Genomic DNA, 23,676 nt, shown 5'->3' with positions numbered 1-23,676 from the left:
TCCAATGGCACACAAAATCTCTGTTCCTATACAGCTTCATCTCCCTTCTGTTTTGTCACAAATTAAATCTTTATACATTGTGTGTCCATTAATATACATTTATAATTATGTTTACACATTTGTCTTTTAAGTGATATAAGAAAGAAAAAGTAATACAAACCGATAACCAAAATAATACTGACTTTTATATTTACCTATGTAGTTACCTTCATCAGAGTTCTTTATTTCTTCTTAAGACTTTGAGTTGCTGTCTAATGTTCTCTCACTGTAGCCTGAACAACTCTCTAGCATTTCTTATAGGGCAGGTGTACTGGCAACAAATGCCCTCAGCTTTTGCTTCTTGGGGAATGTCTTAATTACTCCTTTGTTTTTGAAGGATAGATTTTCTGGGTATAGACTTTTGGTTGACAGATTGTTTTTCTTTCAGCAATATAAAGATGTCATCCCATTCCTTTCTTGCCTCCATAGTTTCTGGCAACAAACTGGCTGTGAATCTCATTGTAGAGCCCTTGTACATGACAAAACACTTCTTGATTGCTGCTGTCAAGATTCTTTCTTTGACTTTGGCTTTTGACAATTAGATTATATGTCTCATTGTGGATCTCTTGGCAATTATCCTTCTTGGGGTTGATTGAGCTTCCTGGATGTATAGATATGTGCTTTTAATCAAATTAGGAATATTTTGGCCATTATTTCTTCAAATATTTTTTCTGCCCTTTCCTCTCTCTCTCTCCTTTTCTCCAGAGACCCCATTAAATGTATGTTGGTATACTTGATGATGTTCCAGAGGTCCCTTAGGTTCTGTTCATTTTTCTTTATTTTTTTTCTTTCTGTTCTTCATACTTGATCATTTCAATTGACCTGTTTCCTAGTTCTATAATTCTTTATTCTGCCTCATCAATATTTCTAGTATTGAAACTTTCTAGAGAAGTTTTCAGTTTGGTAATGTAGTTTTCAGCTGCAGAACTGTTTTTTTTTTCTTTTGTCATTTCCATCTCTTTATTGAAATCTCTGTTCACACATTATTCTCCTTATTGAAATCTCTGTTCACACATTATTCTCTTTAGCTCTCTGTCCATAGTTTCATTTAGCAGTTTGAACATACTTAAGACAGTTTATTTAAAGTCCTTTTTCCAGTAAGTCCAATGTCTGTGCTTCCTCATAAGTAGTTTCTAATCCTTTAGTAGTTCATAAGCATGATGATTGGCTTTTTATGCTCATGAATAAAATATGCCTCCCTCAAGCCTTTTTATGACATTGGCACATTACCCATCTGACATGAAAAAATAGAGCTTCTGTTAGTTTCTTCTGTGAACAAGCATTTTTTTTGCATATTCCATAATTTTTGTTAAAAACTGGAACTGGACATCTTAATAATTATAATGTGTTAACTCTGGAAATCACATTTTTCCCTCTCTTTGGGGTTTGTTTTGTTGTTTTGGTTTCTATTTCTATTTTTATTCTGCCTGATCACATCTACTATTGAAATCTTTCAGTGAAGTTTTCATTTCAGTTATTGTATTTTTCAGCTCCAGAATTTCTGTAGGCTTGATATGAGCTATAGCTATTGGGTTGTTTAATAATTTTCTAAAATTTTTTTGTGAAGTCTTTATTCTTTGTCATATATTTTCTTTAAAATCTCTGCTCCTTTAACTTGTGTTCAGTTATTGTTTTGACATGATTTCCTTACACAACAGAAGACAGAGGGAGGAGGACAGAGAGAACTTCATCTTTTCAGATCGACTCTGTGCTAAGGCACGCCTTCAACCCTTAGCCAGGCCATTTGCAACCACCTTAGCCTTTACTTCCTGCTTGTACTGCATTTAGAGGTCAGCCAAATGTGAAAGCTTAGAGTCTTCTCAGGTCTTTTCTAAGAATGTGTCTAGCCCCAGCCATGCATTTGGCTTTCCAAATTTCCCAGTATATATGAATATTATTTTAATGCCCTAATTTTTCAAATAAACTCTCTGTAGCTTTTCCTATTTTTACAAATTTTCTATGAGTTAGAACTTATTTCAAAATAAAACTTAAAATAAAAAAGCATAGATTTTGAGGCCAAAAAGTCCTGGGTTCAAACCCAAGCTCTACAACTTGCTTACTGTGTGATCTTATACAAGTTACTTTCATTAAGCCTCAGTGTTCTTATCTGTAGGATAAAGATTATAATACTTACTTTACATAATTGTGTTTTAGGAGTAATGTGTACTTGGCACATAGTGGATACTTAACAAATGATAACTAATATTATTGCTATTCGTGATATTGAGCTTGTGTTCAGTAAAAAGCCATCCTAGTACTAGATTTGTCACAGAGCCAAAGACTGCTAATAACTTAAAAATACAATAAATCTGAATTCAAATTCTCTTATGCTAAGTAATAAAAAAAGCACTGTGATTGACTTGAACCTCAGAATCTTTTTAAACTGAAGGCAAACTAGGAATATAGGTTTAGAGATGCAATTTGAAGTGTTCCTAAGAAATCTCTATTGTAATAGGAAAATTCCCCTCAATACCATGGAAACTAATCTATATTGGGAAATCTAAAGCAAAAATAATTGATAATACAGGAGGACACTGTCATTAAAAAGATCTAGCATACCTTCAGATTAAGTGCATTTCTTCCATATACTTGACAGTTTACTATGGCCAGGTTGGTCATGGCTGTTATTGTTTCATATCGTGTTGCTGCAACGGTCTTAAAACCTTCACCACGTACAATGTGTATCTCTGATTCTATTTTTTCAGTTTTGGTGAGACCTAAATAAACAAAACAAAACAAAACATAACATTTAAATGTGTTATCACTTAGAATGAAAGTTAAGAGGTATTTATCTTATGATAATATTGAGTTACCCTAAGGACTTAAGTGTACACATCCTCTGGCAGGGATTCCCCATAGCCTTCATCTACCCAAACTCAGTTAGTTCTGTTTGCCAAAGTGGGTGTTGTTTTGTTTTGTAATTTTAGATGCACCATTATCTTCCCCAAAGTAAACCATATGCTCATAGATTTCTGTCTAGATAATTTAGATTCCATCAATATCAGTCTTTGTATACTATGTGTAAAAATGTTCTCTTAAAATTTACTATGAATTACATAAAGAACTTCTTGGCTCATAAAATTAATAAGCAACATCATGTAAGAATACCTCAGCAAGACATCAGCCTCACTTTTTCCTTAATATCACTTTGACGTATAATTCAAATGCCCTGTATAATTAAACTCTTCCTTTAGTTTGTAGATCCCCCATAGGAAACAAACAAACATCTCAGGAGTAAGCCAAAGAAAGACCATCTAAATTTAAATTTACTTTATTATGACCCTATGGGTTTCACCTTTCATCAAAAATGTCCTATGCAAGTATACACCAAATGTGGCAGGAAAGTATTTTAAAATTTTATATAATATATTTTACTTTTGCAGCCATTATTGCTGCATTGTTTGTAGAAACATATTTTATAATGTCAGTAATTCTTATGCTACTGCTTTGATGAGAGAAAATAAGCATCCTAGAACAAAGAAAACAAAAAAAGGTTTTTAATTTCTAAAATAGAACCTCTGTGCCCATTTCAGATCAAGAGATGTGAAAGCTGACCACAGAATAAAGAAAGATATATAATGTAATATAGAGATGCCTTGGCTTGGTAGAAAGAATGGAGCAAGAAGGGAAAGACAGTGAGTTAAGACATAAGTCTGTGGCCTGCTCCCTGCTATAAGCCCACACAGTTGGTTGTTGAGTAGAAAGAGGAAGATGGAGATGAAGAGGATGTGATCTCTCAAGAATCTGAGGATTCTTAAATTTTCTAAGGAGGAAATTACCAGAGAAGAAACTCAATAAAGCAAAAATGGCAGCATGACATGGAAGAGACCCAGAAGTTAATTTACATCATAGACAAGGATACAAAAGTTCTGGGAGGAATGGTGGGTTATGGTTAGAGTGTTCTGCTGTGTATAACCTCTTACTAAATGCAGCTATTTGAATTATTAATTTGGTATATTATTTTTATTGTTCTAGAATTTTATTTGACTCATTTTAAAAAACAAAAATACCAGTTCTGTGGTGAAATTCTCCAGTGATCTCTTTGTTTTCTTGGACATAGTAATCATAGTTACTTTTAAATCCATTTGAAACTCTAATATCTGAATCAAATATAGGGCTGTTTTATTGCCTGTTTCTTTCTACTGTTTTTCAGATATTTTATTTTATTTTTTTAGAATGTGTTGTAATTTTTTAAATTTAATGTTGGACTTCGAGGATGAACTATTTTAAGAAGTCTGGATAATACGCCCTCTCTCTCTTTCTCTCTCTGTCTTTCTCTCAACATGTTAGGTTTTCCTTGATTAGGCAGAAAACACCATTATCAAGGATTGGTTTGAGCTTTGTTAGGGCTTGGCTATTTTAGTTTTGTCCTCTTTCCTAGAACATCATCTTTATTCCTAAGGAATGGAATTTCAACAGAAATTCCAATGTGTTTACAAAGGCCTCAACACTTTGGCAGAGCTTGAACTCTATTATCCATCTTTTGTGCATACACAAAACTCTATGATAAATTTCTTATCTTCTCAGCTAATGTTTTCTACTGTGTTTCCTGGAGTCTTGTTCTATACATTCACAGCTTACAAATCAGCTAGCAACCTTGGAGATTGTATGCAGATTTTTTTAAGAGACTGTGATATAGTTTGGATGTTGTCCTCTTTAAATCTCATGTTGAAATGTAAACCCCAATGTTGGATGTGGGTCCCGGAGGGAGGTGTTTGGGTCATGGGGGCAGATCTCCTATGGCTTGGTGCTGTCCTTGTGGTAGTGAGTGGAATTCTGATGTTGTTTAAAAGTGTGTGGCAGGCCGGGCGCGGTGGCTCACGCCTGTAATCCCAGCACTCTGGGAGGCCGAGGCCGGTGGATCATGAGGTCAGGAAATCAAGACCATCCTGGCTAACACGGTGAAACCCCGTCTCTACCAAAAATACAAAAAATTAGCTGGGCGTGGTGGCAGGCGCCTGTAGTCCTAGCTACTCGTGAGGCTGAGGCAGGAGAATGGCGCAAACCTGGGAGGTGGAGCTTGCAGTGAGCCGAGATCTTGCACTGCTCTCCAGCCTGGGCGACAGAGCGAGACTCCGTCTCAAAAAAAAAAAAAAAAAGTGTGTGGCAGGCCAGCTGCGGTGGCTCACATCTGTAATCCCAGCACTTTGGGAGGCCGAGGAGGATCACTAGAGGTTGGGAGTTTGAGACCAATCTGGTCAACATGGTGAAACCCTGTCTCTATGAAAAATACAAAAATTAGCTGGGCATGGTGGTGCATGCCTGCAATCCCAGTTACTCAGGAGGCTGAGGCAGGAGAATCACTCGAACCTGGCAGGCGGAGGTTGCAGTGAGCTGAGATTGTCCCACTGTACTCCAGCCTGGGCAATAGAGTAAGACTCTGTCTAAAAAAAAAAAAAAAAAAAAAAGTGTGTGGCACCTCTCCTTCACTCTCTCTTGCTTCTGCTTTTGCAGTGTGATATACCTGCTCTTGTTTTGCCTTCTGCCATGAGTAAAAGCTCACTGAGGCCTCCCCAAAAGCCAAGGGAATGCCATAACTATGCTTGTATAGCCTTCAGAACTGTAAACCAATTAAACCTCTTTTCTCTATACATTACTCAGTCTTGGGTTTTTCTTTGTAGTAATGCAAGAACAAACTAACACATAAAATTGGTACTGAGGAGAAGGGCATTGCTATAAAGATACATGAAAATGTGGAAGCCACTTTGGAACCAGGTAACAGGCAGAGGTTGGAAGAGTTTCTAGGGCTCAGAAGAAGACAGGATGATGAGGGAAAGTTTGGAACTTCTCAGAGACTGGGTAAACAGCATGACCAAAATGTTGATATTTATATTGACAGTGAAGTCCAGGCTGCCAAGGTCTCAGATTGAAATGAGGAACTTATTTGAAACTAGAGCAAAAGTCACCCATGTTACACCTTAGCAAAGAGCTTGGCTAAATTCTATTCATGCCCTAATGATATGTGGAAGTCTGAACTTCAGAGTGATGACTTGGGGTATCTGATAGAAGAAATTTCTAAGCAGCAAAGCATTCAAGATTTGGCCTGGCTGCTTGTAACAGCCTATGCTCAGATGTGGGAGCAAAGCAATGACAAAGTTGAAATTTATATTCAAAAGGGAAGCAGATTGTAAAAGTCTGGAAAATTTGCAGCCTGGCCATACAGCATGGAAAGAAAAAGCTTTGGGAGAGGGATTCCAGCAGGCTATAGAGTAACCACTTGCTAGAGACATGTGCATAACTAAAAACGATCCAAATACAAATAGCCAAGAGGAACAAGGCCTCAAAGACATTTCAGAGACCACTGTGGCAGCCCCTCCCATAGAACATCAGACTCCAAGTTCTTTGGCTTTTAGGCTCTTGGACCTACACCAGTGGTTTGCCAGGAGCTCTCAGGCCTTTAGCCATAGACTGAAAGCTACACAGTCGGCTTCCCTACTTTTGAGGTTTTGGGATTCAGACTGAGTCACTACTGGCTTCCTTACTCCTCAATTAGCAGATGGTCTATCATGGGACTTTACCTTGTGATAATGAGTCAATTCTCCTTAATAAACTCCCTTTCATATATACATATATCCTATTAGTTCTGTCCCTCTAGAGAACCCAAACTAATACAAAGGGACATGCCTTGTCTCACATGAGACTGCACTTCTGAATGATGCTGAAATGAGTTGAGACTTTTAGGGAACTATTGGCAGGAGATGATTGTATTTTGCAATGCGAGAAGAACATGATATTTGAGGGGCCAGAGGTGGAGTGATATAGTTTGGATGTTTTCCCCTTTAAATCTCATATTGAAATGTAACTCCCAGTGTTGGACATGGGGCCTGGTGGGAGGTGTCTGGTTCATGGGAGTGGATCCCTCATGGCTTCGTGCTGCCCTCATGATAGTGAGTTCTTATAAGATCTGGCTGTTTTAAAGTTTGTGGCACCTGTACCGCACACCACTCTCTCTCTTGCTCCCGCTCTCATCATGTGATGTTCAAGCTCCCACTTTGCTGTATACCATGAGTAAAAGCTCCCTGAGGCCCTCACCAGCAGCAGATACCAGCACCACACTTCTTGTATGGTCTGCAGAACTGTGAGCCAATTAAGTCTTTCTTCACTATAAATTATCCAGTCTCAGGTATTTCTTTATAGCAATGCAAGAATGGCCTAACACAGACTGAGTCTCACTATGTTCCAGGCAGGCCTCGAACTCCTGGGCTAAAGTGATACTCCACCTCAGCCTCTCAAGAACTGAGACTACAGCTGCACTCCACTGTGCCCAGCTTGTATGCAGATTTTTTGATTCACCTTCCTTCAATTCTTTCCTTGCCAAGATTTTCTCCCTCAAGTCCCAAGTATATTGGCTGCTCTGAAGTCTGACTGCTAGCTCTTCAATCCACTAAAACCACCACATTCTACTTGTAATCCATTCTCCCACACCACAAACACCCTCAGGCATAAGCGAAGGTAAAGGCAGAGCTTCCCTTCTTTCAGGAATTGTAATGTCCAAATTGGTTACTGTCCAGTTCTACTCAAGTCACGCCCACATTGGTTACTGTCCAGTTCCTTCAATAGCTTCTTTATATATTTTTGGCAGCTTTAATAGTCGATTTTTGTAAGGTTAGTCCATTACAAACTACTTAGTAATGGAAAAAAACCCAGAAGTCACCAGGTTATTTAAAAATGTGTCCAATAATTCTAATACCAAATAATCCTGTGGACATGTTTCTACTGCTTATTGTTGCTGCTAGTTTTCATTCATTTTGTCTTTCTCTTTGTGTGCCTGGTAATTGTGAATTATTTGCCACACACTATATTTGAGAGATTGTTTGTAGACATAATGTAACATCTAGGATGGTGTAATCTTTCTTCAAATATATTTTTCATTTTCATTTGTTTCATTTGCCTGGCACATGGCAAATAGTTAATTCATATTTTTGTATGCCTGTCTGCCCCACCCAGATTACGAGTGCATTAGCTTTTATATTCTCAACATCAATATGTTTGGTTCATAGTCAATATATTAAAAAATAGCTGCTCCATAAATGACTTAGGGAGCTGAAAATGAGGTAAGACATATGTGTGTTATGCATGTGTGAATCACACACATAAACACAAAAAATCACCCATAATTTTTTGAAGATATAATCTTACATACAGTTTCTAAAAGAATTGTATAAATCTAGAATTTACCTTCAGGTGGTCCTGGTGGGATTTGCTTTGGGACACTTTCTATATTTTCATTTTCTGTTACAAGAGTTTCTAGAAAAATGAAAAACAAATGGGATGACTTTGGATACTTGTAAAAATTCACTTGAGGGTTTTATGACTTCAATATAATTGTTCATCATTTAATGGATTCCAATTATCCATGAAAATATATTCATGAAGGCATCTATCAGCATTGGCATTCTACTTCTGGAGTTCTTCTAGATCACCTTTGAATTATTGTGTATTCTCACTGCTTCTTTATATTAGCTTTTCCGATCCTTTGAATTCCCTTGTTGGTTCCCATTATCACCATCTGAATGGAGTACCCAGTCTGGCCTTGGCAGATCTGCAAGGTCAGGACTTCTGTTATTGCCCTATGGCTCAAGTATTACATGTATAGATAAAAGGTGATTCCATCCTCCCACTCTGCAAACCCAAAGGGGGAGGGGTACCATTAGCTTGCATGCCTTCTCTCCCCTTTGCTCTACTTGACTCTATAATTATACTGTGTTCAGATTGTATTTACCTATCACAGACTGCCTGTGAGGTTTTCTTGGTAAAACTGGTGTTGGCAAGGAAACAAAACCTGGAAATTCAGTAACTCTTAGTGTCAATGTAGCAGTTGGTTTAAAATGTTCAGGCCACTGTCCTTCTGGTTTCATAGATACAGTCGTAGGTGGAGGGCTTGGCACTGTTGCACTTAAGTGTCCCGAGATGTGCTGATAAGTATAGCCTGGACTCTCTGGTAAAGGTTGATGCTTAGGGTGCACTTTCTCAAGTTTGTGAGTGATAACTGAGCCAGGAGTACTTTTAGGTTTGGAAAACTTGGAAGAAAGAATTAAAATGTTTTCTAGCCTTTTTTCAGTATAAACATCTTTCATAGTTTTCAACTTTCTTGAACTTTCCATTTTGTTTGTTTGTTTCCCAAAAATTCGAGTAGAAGCTGAATGACAACGTGGAAAAAATATGGAACCAGTAGCAGTATCTGGAATCTGCTCATAGACATGCTTAGTAGATTTCTGGGGTGATGAAATTGCAGTCACTCTTTCTTGTACACAGTGATCAAGAAAGATATTTTGGATATTGATAGGTGTTAGTGATTGATTTCTTAAAACATCAGGAAAACGAGTTCTATCCGTTTTAATGGAAGTGGTTTCATCTTCAGTGAATGCTACATGTAGTGACTCAGTTTTACCAGTTTTAGCTAAACCAAAAGAAAAAAGGAAAAATTAAATTATATTTATCAATATGTCACAGACAAAATATCTTAGCATTCACATCTTTTCTTAACCCACTCACCCCTTTCTCACCTTCTAAAAATGTTTCTGTATACACTTGCTCAGCTACCAGGATGTGTGTTGATATGACTGGTATAAAGTTTGAGTGAGCAACTGGAGAAGTGAAAAGGCTAAATTGTATTAGATTTTAAAAGGGTAGAGAGCTATTCTTGGAAGAACAGAATTGGTAGAGAGAAGGGGAGACATAAGCTCCAATAATAGACTAGATTTTTGAGAGGTTATCGCTAAAACTCTGGCAATAGGGATGGATACAGTTGATGAAGTTTTGCTATTTATCATACATCATTAGCTCTCCCTCATTTGAAATTTCCTTGACCAAAGATTTACATTTCTTTTAAATGCCAGATGTCAGACCAATGTGTCTTTTGAAGATGATAACAATCTGATAGTGGTTACAGGTGCCATAAGCTCATTTAGGTTATACAATAAGTATTCTTTTCTATCTTACGTCCAGAAAATCCACTAAGCTTGCATTCTTAGGCAGGAATCATATATGCCTTTTCTTTCCTATGCAACAGAATGTGAAATGACATTTTTCTGTTCTCTCAGCTGAGTGCAATAAATGATGAGGATCTGTACATTCAAATGAGGAGATAATAGATTCATTAAGGCAAAATTTGCCAAGGGGTGGCCAAAATAAGTCCTTCAACACTTCACCCTTTACCCATCTGTTGTCTATATGGGATTGCTGGAGACTGATCTGAGTTTGGAGAGAGTATGTCTTCTGAACAGAGCTATTGGCGTTCTATGCATTTCCCTGATTTTTCCCTCCCCATGGAGGGTGTAGGAGGGATGATGTCCCCTATCTCAAACCAAGAGAGGGAGACTTTTTATAGAGAAGAGGAATATATGCCACAAGGAGAAAGTAACATCTCACTATTCCCCTATCCACCTCCCCCACTGATACTTGCAGAACAGCAAAATGTATTGGTTTACCTAGTGCTGTTTCCTGATCAGAGTAATATAAGAGAATCATTTTAACTACGTGACTTGTATCTCCTGACATTTCCATGGGGTACAAGACTGATGCTGATTCTCACTTTAATTTTTAACTTTTTAACAACTTAACTCTTCCCCACACCTTGCCTCACTTATAGAGGAACCAAAAACTATAATATGAGTTGAGAAAGAGAGTAGGGCCAGGCACAGTAGGTCATGCCTGTAATCCCAGCACTTTGGGATGCTGAGATAGCAGGATCACTTGAGGCCAGGAGTTCAAGACCAGCCTGGGCAACATAGCAATACTCCTATCCCTACAAAAAAAAAATTAGCCAAGTGTGGCAGCGTGCTCCTGTAGTCTCAGATACTCAGAAGGCTGAGGTGGGAGGGTACCATGAGCCCAGGAGATTGAGGCTGCAGTGAGCCATGGTTGTACCACTGCACTCCAACTTGGGTGACAGAGTGAGACCCTGTCAAAAAAAAGAAAAAGGAAAAAGGAAAAGAATAGAAAAAGAGAGTAAAAAAATAGGGTCAAAGAACTGATCAGGCCCCTCCTTCCCTTAGCTTGTGTAAGAATTAGCAGGCCTAGGTTGAGCTTGGAGAAGGGACACAGTCTGATTGTACACTATATAGAAGTACTAATTTAGATGAAACAAGTAATTTAATATCTGAAAATGAGATAGAGCTAGTTGACAAAACTGACTAGAAAAGCTTTTAGAGAGATACATATGCCACATGAGTTTGACGGGCAGTAGTAAGAAAATAATGTTTGCTTCCCACTTAAGTGGAACTAATTAAAGCTAACTGATTCAATAAAATAGCTACACCAATATATTTAAGTTCATTTTCTCTCTATTAAAACAAAACACATTAACACAGCAAACACTTCAATAGACTCCAGAACTCCTTCCAACTACCAGCATCTCAACATATTTATGCTTCCTTTTAATGACAAACTGGAGTAATTTATACTCATTAGTTTGATTTCCTCTCCCACCGGCAGAAGAGTCTCTGTACTCAGGCTCACACATAGAGAACAGGACATCTCCTCCTCCTCCACACACCCACTTCTGCTGCTGCTGCTGAAGGCTGGGGCAGGTGATCCAGAGACCTGCCTGACTGAGGCTCTAAGTAGTGACTACAACCTCACAGTGTAACATGGCCTGCATGCCTGGGATCTGGAGTGAAAGCAAGGTTCTTCCTCCCTGTCACATGGCACTGTAGCACTGCTGCTGCAGAGAGCAGAAGAACCTGAGAACAGCATGTCTGGAGCTGTGGGTGGTGACTCGTAGCACAGCCACCACCAACACCAGCCCATAGCATGCAGGACCCAGAGGGTCATTCACCACCTCTACTGCCATGACCCATAGCACAATTGTTTCCAAGTGACGTGAGAACCTGTTCAGTCACCTAGCCCACTGCTGCCACTACCAGCATCCATGCAAACCACCTAAGGCCCAGGAACTGGCCCACCAGTAACTGCCAACACAGGTGCCAGCATACACCACTCTGGGGCACAAAGATAGGTAGAGTCAGCCTACTCTTGCCACCCTTGGGGCCTGTCCCCAGCACAACTTCACCACAGCCTTCACTAATAATTGCAGCCTAATCCTCTAAGGAAATCACAGAAAGCATTAATGCTATTTAAAGCCAAAGAAATCATACAGAGACTACACTACTACATGTACCCAGAATCAAAGCCAAAGTGCCCTACCCAACCAACACCACAGACACATCTTCAGAAAAAAAGTCCTACCCTATGGAAGTGAATTAAAAAATAGGAAGATGCAACTGTTACACCAGATACACAGATATCAATATAAAGACACAGAAAACATCAAAATACAAGGAAATATGAAACCTCCAAAGGAAAACAAGAATTCTCCAGTAATAGATCTTAATCAAAAAGAAGTTGCTGAAATCCCAGAAAAATAATTCAAAATTTCAATTTTAAAGAAGCTCAGATAGATACAAGAGAATTCCAGAAAATACAAACAATTCAGAAGAATTCAGGATATGAATGAGAAATCTACCAAAGAGATAGATAGATATTTTTAAGAAAGAACCAAATAGAAATTCTGGAGCTGAAGAATTAATTGAAGAAAATATAAAATATATTTGAAAGCTCCAATAATAGACCAGATCAGGCAGAAGAAAGAATCTCAGAACTTGATGACACATCTTTTGAAATAATCCAGTCAGACAAAAATAAAGAAAAAGAACCTAAAAGAATCCGCAAAGGCTTTGTGATATTTGGGACAACATAATGTGATCAAATATTCAAATTATTCGCATCCCAGGGGCAAAGAGACAAAGGAAGGACTATAAAACCTATGTAATTAAATAATAGAAGAAAACTTCCCAAGTCTAGCAAGAATTTTAGACATTCACATGCAGATATAGGAGCTTCAGTAATCCCTAGGCAAACACAATGCAAAAATGTCTTCCCCATGGCACATTACAGTGAGACTGCCTAAAGTCAAAGATAAAAAGCATACCCTTTAAAAAGCAAGAGAAAAGCATCTGGTCACCAATAAAGAAACCCCATCAGACTAACAGTGGATTTCTGTGGGTTTGTTTTCTTTTTTGTTGTTGTTGTTGTTGTTTTGTTTTTGTTTTTGAGACAAGGTCTTGCTCTGTCGCCCAGGCTGGAGTGCAATGGCACAATCTCAGCTCACTGCAACCTCCGCCTCCCATGTTCAAGCGATTCTCTTGCCTCAGCCTCCCAAGTAGCTGGGATTACAGGCCCACACCACCATGCCCAGCTAATTTTTGTATTTTTTTAGTAGAGACGGGGTTTCACCATGTTGGCCCGGGTAGTCTAGAACTCCTGACCTTGTGATCCACCCACCTCGGCCTCCCAAAGTACTGGGATTACAGGCGTGAGCCACTGTGCCTGGCCTTAACAGTGGATTTCTTAGCAGAAACTTCACAGGCTAGAAGAGAATGAGGTGATATATTCAAAGTGCTGAAATTAAAAAACAAAAACAAAAACAAACTGTCAACCAAGAAGAGTCTACCCAACAAAATTATCCTTCATAGATGGAGGAAAAATAGAGTATTTCCCAGACAAGCAAATGCTGAGGGAATTTGTTACAACCAAGAGTGACCCTACAAGAAATGCTCAGTGGAACAGAATACAGAACCCTGAAATAAAGTCACATACTTACAGCCAACTGATCTTCAACAACACTGACAAGAACTGACACTGGGGAAAGGACACCCTCTTTAATAAATAGTGTTAGGAAAATTGGACAGCCATATCAAAAGAATGAAACTGGATCCCTATCTCTTACCATATACAACAATCAACTCAAAATGGATTACAGAGTTAAACTTAAGACCCAAAACTATAAAAATACTATGAGAAGACCTAGGTAAAACTCTCCTAGGCAGTGGTCTAGGAAAATAATTTATGACTAAGACCTTGTTGAGTGGGAGAAAATATTTGCAAACTATCCATACCACAAGGTACTAACATCTAGAATATACAAGGACCTCAAACAACTCAACAGGAAAAAAAAATCCCCTTAGAAAACAAAAAATCCCCTTAGGCATAACATGAATAGACATTTCTGAAAAGAAGACATACAAATGGCCAACACTTATATTTAAAAATGCTCAATATCACTAATCATTAGAGAAATACAAATTAAACTACAATGAGATATTATCTTACCCTAGTCAGAATGGCTGTTATTAAAAAGATAAAAAATAACAGATGTTAGTGAGGATGCAGAGGAAAAGAAACCCTGAAGGTGTGTGTTCTCATCAGCTGTTCACTGTACGCCTGACAACCTTCCACTCCCAATACAATCTCAGCCTGGCCATTCCATGTTGCTCTAGGGGTCTGCTTTGGCAACTCCCAACAAATAAACTATATTGAAAACCTCCAAGGCCTGAGATGGGTTCTGGAAATCTTCAGTCCTCCACAGTCATTCACACCAATGTCCCTTTCTTTCTTCCAACAGACCCCCACTCCCCAGCAGCAATGGGTTAACCTCTGCTGACTCAAAACCAAGTCTTGAACTTGAAGACAAAATTTGAACTTTGATCCATATGGCACTTGAGAGACAGCAAAATATCACAGTCCCATATACTTATGAACCCCTCTCTTCAAACCCAATGTCATGAAAACAAAATGGGAAAATAAAAATTAAAAAAAGTTTTTCCCCTGATTATCACTGCCATCGGCCTAGTCTTCAGAGTTAATTTCCCATTGGTTTTCTGATATTGTCATACCATGTTTCCACTGAATTATCAGAATCGGTATTAATTCAGATTTCTTAGTTTGGGATACAAAAATCTAAGTGAACAGGATCTACTTTACCTCACCTTTTTGTGTGATGACTCATTACTTTCCAATATGAAGCCTTATTTACTGCAATTATTTCTGACAACCAAAAAGGCCCAATTGCTCATGTACGACTTCATCTCATATGTTCATCATGCTATGTGGAAAATCTTCTCTGCTCAACCAATTCAAATCATTTTTTTCTTTCAAAGTCTACCTTAAACCCTATGCAATCCATCCTTCTTTGATAATACAGCACGTATTTATTGTTCTCATCAATTCATTCAATCAACATTTAACATCTGCCATGTGCCAGCTGTACACATAGTGCTGGGGGTACAATGATATAACACAAACCTTACTACCAACAAATATCTCACAATTTAGTATAGAAACTAGGCAGGAAAACAGTTATAATAAGTGGTGCATAGGAGTAAGTATGGAACATTATGGGAGAAAAGAAAAAGGCAGTCTTATTGGGTAGAGAAGCGATGCTTAAAGAAATCTTCCCAATATGGAGGGCGAGCCAAAGCAGGGTGCCGCGTCACCTCACCTGGGAAGCACAAGGGGTCCGGGAACTCCCAACCCTAGCCAAGGGAAGCCATGAGGGACTGTGCTGTGAGGAATGGTGCACTCCAACCCCAAAACTATGCTTTTCCCATCGTCTTCACAACCCCTAGACTAGGAGATTCCCTCAGGTGCCTACGCCACCAGGGCCCTGGGTTTCAAGCACAAAACTGGGTGGCCATGTGGGCAGACATCGAGCTAGCTGCTGGAGTTTTTTTTTTTTTCATACCCCAGTGGTGTCTGGAATGCCAGCGAGATAGAACTGTTCACTCCCCTGGAAAGGGGCCTGAAGCCAGGGAGCCAAGTGGTCTAGCTCAGTGGATCCCACCCAGATGGAGCTGAGCAAGCTAATCCACTGGCTTGAAATTCTCACTGCCAGCACAGCAGTCTGAAGTCGACCTGGGACACAAGCTTGGTGAGGGAGGGGCGTCTGCCATTACTGAGGCTTAAGTAGGCAGTTTTCCCTGCACAGTGTATATTATACAAAGCCACCAGGAAGTTCAAACTGGGTGGAGCCCACTGCAGCTCAGCAAAACTGTGGTAGCCAGACTGCCTCTCTAGATTCCTCCTCTCTGGGCAAGGCATCTCTGAAAGAAAGGCAGCAGCCCCAGTCAGGGGCTTATAGAGAAAACTCCTTTCTCCCTGGGACAGAGCACCTGGGGGAAGGGGCAGCCATGGGTGCAGCTTCAGCAGACTTAAATGTTCCTGTCTGCCGGTCTGAAGAGACCAGCGGAGCTCCCAGCACAGCACTTGAGCTCTGCTAAGGGGGACAGACTGCCTCCTCAAGTGTGTCCCTGACTCCCGTGCCTCATGACTGGGAGACACCTCCCTGCAAGGGTCGACAGACACCTCATACAAGAGAGCTCCAGCTGGCATCTGACGGGTACCCCTCTGGGACGAAGCTTCCAGTGGAAGAAGCAGGCAACAATCTTTGCTGTTCTGCAGGCTCTGCTGGTGATACCCAGGCAAACAGGGTCTGGGGTGGCCCTTCAGCAAACTCCAGCAGACCTGCAGCAGAGGGGCCAGACTGATGGAAGGAAAAAATAACAAACAGAAAGGAATAGCATCAACATCAACAAAAAGATGTCCACACAGAAACCCCACCCGAAGGTGACCAACATCAAAGACCAAAGGTAGATAAATCCACAAAGATGAGGAAAAACCAGCACAAAAAGGCTGAAAATTCCAAAAACCAGAATACCTCTTCTCCTCCAAAGGATCACAACCCCATGCCAGCAAGGAAACAAAACTGGATGGAGAATGAGTTTGACAAATTGACAGAAGTAGGCTTCAGAAGGTGGATAATAATAAACTCCTCTGAGCTAAAGGAGCATGATCTAACCCAATGCAAGGAAGCTAAGAACTTTGAAAAAAGGTTAGATGAATTGCTAACTAGAATAACCAGTTTAGAGAAAAACATAAATGAACTGATGGAGCTGAAAATCACAGCACAAGAACTTCGTGAAGCATACACAAGTATCAAAAGCCAAATGGATCAAGCAGAAGAAAGGACATCAGAGACTGAAGATCAACTTAATGAAATACAGCGTGAAGACATGATTAGAGAAAAAAGAACAAAAAGGAACGAACAAAGCCTCCAAGAAATATGGCATTATGTGAAAAGACCAAACCTACATTTGATTGGTGTACCTGAAACTGACAAGGAAAATGGAACCAAGATGGAAAACACTCTTCAGGATATTATCCAGGAGAACTTCCCCAACCTAGCAAGACAGGCCAACATTCAAATTCAGGAAATACAGAGAACACAACAAAGATACTCCTCGAGAAGAGCAACCGCAAGACACATAATTGTCAGATTCACCAAGGTTGAAATGAAGGAACAAATGTTAAGGCAGCCAGAGAGAAAGGTCGGGTTACCCACAAAGCAAAGCCCATCAGACTAACAGCGGATATCTCTGCAGAAACGCTACAAACCAGAAGATAGTGGGGGCCAATATTCAGCATTCTTAAAGAAAAGAATTTTCAACCCAGAATTTCATATCCAGCCAAACTAAGCTTCATAAGCAAAGGAGAAATAAAATCCATTATAGACAAACAAATACTGAGAGATTTTGTCACACCAGGCCTGCCTTACAAGAGCTCCTGAAGGAAGCACTAAATATAGAAAGTAAAAACTGGTACCAGCCACTGCAAAAACATACCAAATTGTAAAGACCATCAACACTATGAAGAAATTGCATCAACTAAAGGGCAAAATAACCAGCTAGCATCATAATAACAGGATCAAATTCACATATAACAATATTAACTTTAAATGTAAATGGGCTAAATGCCCCTATTAAAAGAGACAGACTGGCAAACTGGATAAAGAGTTAAGATGCATCAATGTGCTGTATTCAGGAGACCCATCTCACGTGCAAAGACACACATAGGCTCAAAATAAAGGGATGGAGGAATATTTACCAAGCAAATGGAAAGCAAAAAAAAAAAAAAAAAGGGGGGGGGGAGGAGCCAAGATGGCTGAATAGGAACAGCTCTGGTCTACAGCTCCCAGCGTGAGCAACGCAGAAGACGGGTGATTTCTGCATTTCCATCTGAGGTACCGGATTCATCTCACTAGGGAGTGCCAGACAGTGGGCGCAGGTCAGTGGGTGAGCGCACCGTGCGCCAGCCAAAGCAGGGGTGAGGCATTGCCTCACTCGGGAAGCGCAAGGGGTCAGAGAGTTCCCTTTCCAGGGGTGACAGACGGTACCTGGAAAATCGGGCCACTCCCACCCGAATACTGTGCTTTTCCAACGGGCTTAGGAAACGGTGCACCAGGAGATTATAGCCCGCACCTGGCTCAGAGGGTCCTACGCCCACGGAGTCTCGCTGATTGCTAGCACACAGCAGTCTGAGATCAAACAGCAAGGAAGCAGCGAGGCTGGGGGAGGGGCACCCGCCATTGCCCAGGCTCGCTTAGGTAAACAAAGCAGCCAGGAAACTAGAACTGGGTGGAGCCCACCACAGCTCAAGGAGGCCTGCCTGCTTCTGTAGGCTCCACCTCTGGGGGCAGGGCACAGACAAACAGAAAGACAGCAGTAACCTCTGCAGACTTAAATGTCCCTGTCTGACAGCTTTGAGGAGAGCAGTGGTTCTCCCAGCACGCAGCTGGAGATCTGAGAACGGGCAGACTGCCTCCTCAAGTGGGTCCCTGACCCCTAACCCCCGAGCAGCCCAACTGGGAGGCACCCCCAAGCAGGGGCAGACTGACACCTCACACGGCCAGCCGGGTACTCCAACAGACCTGCAGCTGAGGGTCCTGTCTGTTAGAAGGAAAACTAACAAACAGAAAGGACATCCACACCAAAAACCCACCTGTACATCACCATCATCAAAGACCAAAAGTAGATAAAACCACAAAGATGGGGAAAAAACAGAGCAGAAAAACTGGAAACTCTAAAAAGCAGAGCGCCTCTCCTCCTCCAAAGGAACACAGTTCCTCACCAGCAACGGAACAAAGCTGGACGGAGAATAACTTTGACGAGCTGAGAGAAGAAGGCTTCAGACGATCAAATTACTCCGAGCTATGGGAGGATATTCAAACCAAAGGCAAAGAAGTTGAAAACTTTGAAAAAAATTTAGAAGAATGTATAACTAGAATAACCAATACAGAGAAGTGCTTAAAGGAGCTGATGGAGCTGAAAACCAAGGCTCGAGAACTACGTGAAGAATGCAGAAGCCTCAGGAGCCGATGCGATCAAATGGAAGAAAGGGTATCAGCCATGGAAGATGAAATGAATGAAATGAAGTGAGAAGGGAAGTTTAGAGAAAAAAGAATAAAAAGAAATGAGCAAAGCCTCCAAGAAATGTGGGACTATGTGAAAAGACCAAATCTACGTCTGATTGGTGTACCTGAAAGTGACGGGGAGAATGGAACCAAGTTGGAAAACACTCTGCAGGATATTATCCAGGAGAACATTCAGATTCAGGCCAACATTCAGATTCAGGAAATACAGAGAACACCACAAAGATACTCCTCGAGAAGAGCAACTCCAAGACACATAATTGTCAGATTCACCAAAGTTGAAATGAAGGAAAAAATGTTAAGGGCAGCCAGAGAGAAAGGTCGGGTTACCCTCAAAAGGAAGTCCATCAGACTAACAGCAGATCTCTCGGCAGAAACCCTACAAGCCAGAAGAGAGTGGGGGCCAATATTCAACATTCTTAAAGAAAAGAATTTTCAACCCAGAATTTCATATCCAGCCAAACTAAGCTTCATAAGTGAAGGAGAAATAAAATACTTTACAGACAAGCAAATGCTGAGAGATTTTGTCACCAGCAGGCCTGCCCTAAAAGAGCTCCTGAAGGAAGCGCTAAACATGGAAAGGCACAACCGGTACCAGCCACTGCAAAATCATGCCAAAATGTAAAGACCATCGAGACTAGGAAGAGACTGCATCAACTAACGAGCAAAATAACCAGCTAACATCATAATGACAGGATCAGATTCACACATAACAATATTAACTTTAAATGTAAATGGACTAAATGCTCCAATTAAAAGACACAGACTGGCAAATTGGATAAAGACTCAAGACCCATCAGTGTGCTGTATTCAGGAAACCCATCTCACGTGCAGAGACACACATAGGCTCAAAATAAAAGGATGAAGGAAGATCTACCAAGCAAATGGAAAACACAAAAAGGCAGGGGTTGCAATCCTAGTCTCTGATAAAACAGACTTTAAACCAACAAAGATCAAAAGAGACAAAGAAGGCCATTACATAATGGTAAAGGGATTAATTCAACAAGAAGAGCTAACTATCCTAAATATATATGCACCCAATACAGGAGCACCCAGATTCATAAAGCAAGTCCTGAGTGACCTACAAAGAGACTTAGACTCCCACACATTAATAATGGGAGACTTTAACACCCCACTGTCAACATTAGACAGATCAATGAGACAGAAAGTCAACAAGGATACCCAGGAATTGAACTCAGCTCTGCACCAAGCAGACCTAATAGACATCTACAGAACTCTCCACCCCAAATCAACAGAATATATATTTTTTTCAGCACCACACCACACCTATTCCAAAATTGACCACATACTTTGAAGTAAAGCTCTCCTCAGTAAATGTAAAAGAACAGAAATTATAACAAACTATCTCTCAGATCACAGTGCAATCAAGCTAGAACTCAGGATTAAGAATCTCACTCAAAATCGCTCAACTACATGGAAACTGAACAACCTGCTCCTGAATGACTACTGGGTACATAACGAAATGAAGGCAGAAATAAAGATGTTCTTTGAAACTAACGAGAACCAAGACACAACATACCAGAATCTCTGGGATGCATTCAAAGCAGTGTGTAGAGGGAAATTTATAGCACTAAATGCCCATAAGAGAAAGCAGGAAAGATCCAAAATTGACACCCTAACATCACAATTAAAAGAACTAGAAAAGCAAGAGCAAACACATTCAAAAGCTAGCAGAAGGCAAGAAATAACTAAAATCAGAGCAGAACTGAAGGAAATAGAGACACAAAAAACCCTTCAAAAAATTAATGAATCCAGGAGCTGGTTTTTTGAAAGGATCAACAAAATTGATAGACCACTAGCAAGATTAATGAAGAAAAAAAGAGAGAAGAATCAAATAGATGCAATAAAAAATGATAAAGGGGATATCACCACCGATCCCACAGAAATACAAACTACCATCAGAGAATACTACAAACACCTCTACGCAAATAAACTAGAAAATCTAGAAGAAATGGATAAATTCCCCGACACATACACCCTCCCAAGACTAAACCAGGAAGAAGTTGAATCTCTGAACAGACCAATAACAGGAGCTGAAATTGTGGCAATAATCAATAGCTTACCAACCAAAAAAAGTCCAGGACCAGATGGGTTCACAGCCAAATTCTACCAGAGGTACAAGGAGGAACTGGTACCATTCCTTCTGAAACTATTCCAATCAATAGAAAAAGAGGGAATCCTCCCTAACTCATTTTATGAGGCCAGCATCATCCTGATACCAAAGCCGGGCACAGACACAACCAAAAAAGAGAATTTTAGACCAATATTCTTGATGAACATTGGTGCAAAAATCCTCAGTAAAATACTGGCAAACAGAATCCAGCAGCACATCAAAAAGCTTATCCACCATGATCAAGTGGGCTTCATCCCTGGGATGCAAGGCTGGTTCAATATACACAAATCAATAAATGTAATCCAGCATATAAACAGAACCAAAGACAAAAACCACATGATTATCTCAATGGATGCAGAAAAGGCCTTTGACAAAATTCAACAATGCTTCATGCTAAAAACTCTCAATAAATTAGGTATTGATGGGATGTATCTCAAAATAATAAGAGCTATCTATGACAAACCCACAGCCAATATCATACTGAATAGGCAAAAACTGGAAGCATTCCCTTTGAAAACTGGCACAAGACAGGGATGCCCTCTCTCACCACTTCTATTCAAGTTCTGGCCAGGGCAATTAGGCAGGAGAAGGAAATCAAGGGTATTCAATTAGGAAAAGAGGAAGTCAAATTGTCCCTGTTTGCAGATGACATGATTGTATATCTAGAAAACCCCATTGTCTCAGCCCAAAATCTCCTTAAGCTGAGAAGCAACTTCAGCAAAGTCTCAGGATAGAAAATCAATGTCCAAAAATCACAAGCATTCTTATACACCAATAACAGACAAACAGAGAGCCAAATCATGAGTGAACTCCCATTCACAATTGCTTCAAAGAGAATAAAATACCTAGGAATCCAACTTACAAGGGATGTGAAGGACCTCTTCAAGGAGAACTACAAACCACTGCTCAAGGAAATAAAAGAGGATACAAACAAATGGAAGAACATTCCATGCTCATGGGTAGGAAGAATCAATATCGTGAAAATGGCCATACTGCCCAAGGTAATTTACAGATTCAATGCCATCCCCATCAAGCTACCAATGACTTTCTTCACAGAATTGGAAAAAACTACTTTAAAGTTCATACGGAACCAAAAAAGAGCCTGCATCGCCAAGTCAATCCTAAGCCAAAAGAACAAAGCTGGAGGCATCACACTACCTGACTTCAAACTATACTACAAGGCTACAGTAACCAAAACAGCATGGTACTGGTACCAAAACAGAGATATAGATCAATGGAACAGAACAGAGCCCTCAGAAATAACGCCACATATCTACAACTATCTGATCTTTGACAAACCTGAGAAAAACAAGAAATGGGGAAAGGATTCCCTATTTAATAAATGGTGCTGGGAAAACTGGCTAGCCATATGGAGAAAGCTGAAACTGGATCCCTTCCTTACACCTTTACAAAAATCAATTCAAGATGGATTAAAGACTTAAACGCTAGACCTAAAACCATAAAAACCCTAGAAGAAAACCTAGGCATTACCATTCAGGACATAGGCATGGGCAAGGACTTCATGTCTAAAACACCAAAAGCAATGGCAACACAAGCCAAAATTGACAAATGGGATCTAATTAAACTAAAGAGCTTCTGCACAGCAAAAGAAACTACCATCAGATTGAACAGGCAACGTACAAAATGGGAGAAAATTTTCACAACCTACTCATCTGACAAAGGGCTAATATCCAGAATCTACAATGAACTCCAACAAATTTACAAGAAAAAAACAAACAACCCCATCAAAAAGTGGGTGAAGGATATGAACAGACACTTCTCAAAAGAAGACATTTATGCAGCCAAAAAACACATGAAAAAATGCTCACCATCACTGGCCATCAGAGAAATGCAAATCAAAACCACAATGAGATACCATCTCACACCAGTTAGAATGGCAATTATTAAAAAGTCAGGAAACAACAGGTGCTGGAGAGGATGTGGAGAAACAGGAACACTTTTATACTGTTGGTGGGACTGTAAACTAGTTCAACCCTTGTGGAAGTCAGTGTGGCGATTCCTCAGGGATCTAGAACTAGAAATTCCATTTGACCCAGCCATCCCATTACTGGGTATATACCCAAAGGACTATAAATCATGCTGCTATAAAGACACATGCACACGTATGTTTATTGTGGCATTATTCACAATAGCAAAGACTTGGAACCAACCCAAATGTCCAACAATGATAGACTGGATTAAGAAAATGTGGCACATATACACCATGGAATACTATGCAGCCATAAAAAATGATGAGTTCATGTCCTTTGTAAGGACATGGATGAAATTGGAAATCATCATTCTCAGTAAACTATCGCAAGAACAAAAAACCAAACACCGCATATTCTCACTCATAGGTGGGAATTGAACAATGAGAACACATGGACACAGGAAGGGGAACATCACACTTCGGGGACTGTTGTGGGGTGGGGGGAGGGGGGAGGGATAGCATTGGGAG

General features: G+C 40.1%; 1 protein-coding gene and 1 non-coding gene across 7 annotated transcripts in view; one reads left to right on the top strand and one right to left on the bottom strand.

The window, feature by feature from the left end:
• The window catches only part of LRRC63 (leucine rich repeat containing 63), a 71,141-nt gene that overhangs the window by 40,769 nt on the left and 6,696 nt on the right, over positions 1-23,676 (bottom strand). For 5 of the 6 annotated variants that reach the window (XM_063714899.1, XM_054529007.2, XM_054529009.2 and 2 more), the window contains 3 exons: positions 8,762-9,439; positions 8,218-8,286; positions 2,599-2,756 (listed from right to left, as the gene is read on the bottom strand). In XM_063714899.1, coding sequence (XP_063570969.1) covers positions 2,599-2,756; positions 8,218-8,286; positions 8,762-9,439 — 905 coding nt within the window. Of the gene's footprint in view, positions 1-2,598; positions 2,757-8,217; positions 8,287-8,761; positions 9,440-18,049; positions 18,186-23,676 lie in introns of those variants that run through there. The other variant, XM_054529010.2, reaches the window with a different exon arrangement.
• Positions 1,176-1,279, top strand: LOC112128660 (small nucleolar RNA U13). The gene has a single exon (XR_002911149.1). It is a non-coding gene; the product is annotated as a small nucleolar RNA U13 (small nucleolar RNA).

The sequence above is a fragment of the Pongo abelii genome, chromosome 14 (genome assembly GCF_028885655.2).
Source record: "Pongo abelii isolate AG06213 chromosome 14, NHGRI_mPonAbe1-v2.0_pri, whole genome shotgun sequence".
Taxonomy (NCBI): Eukaryota; Metazoa; Chordata; class Mammalia; order Primates; family Hominidae; genus Pongo; species Pongo abelii.
The sequence above is the reverse complement of the archived record's forward strand: the minus strand, read 5'-3'. Positions and strand labels throughout refer to the sequence as shown.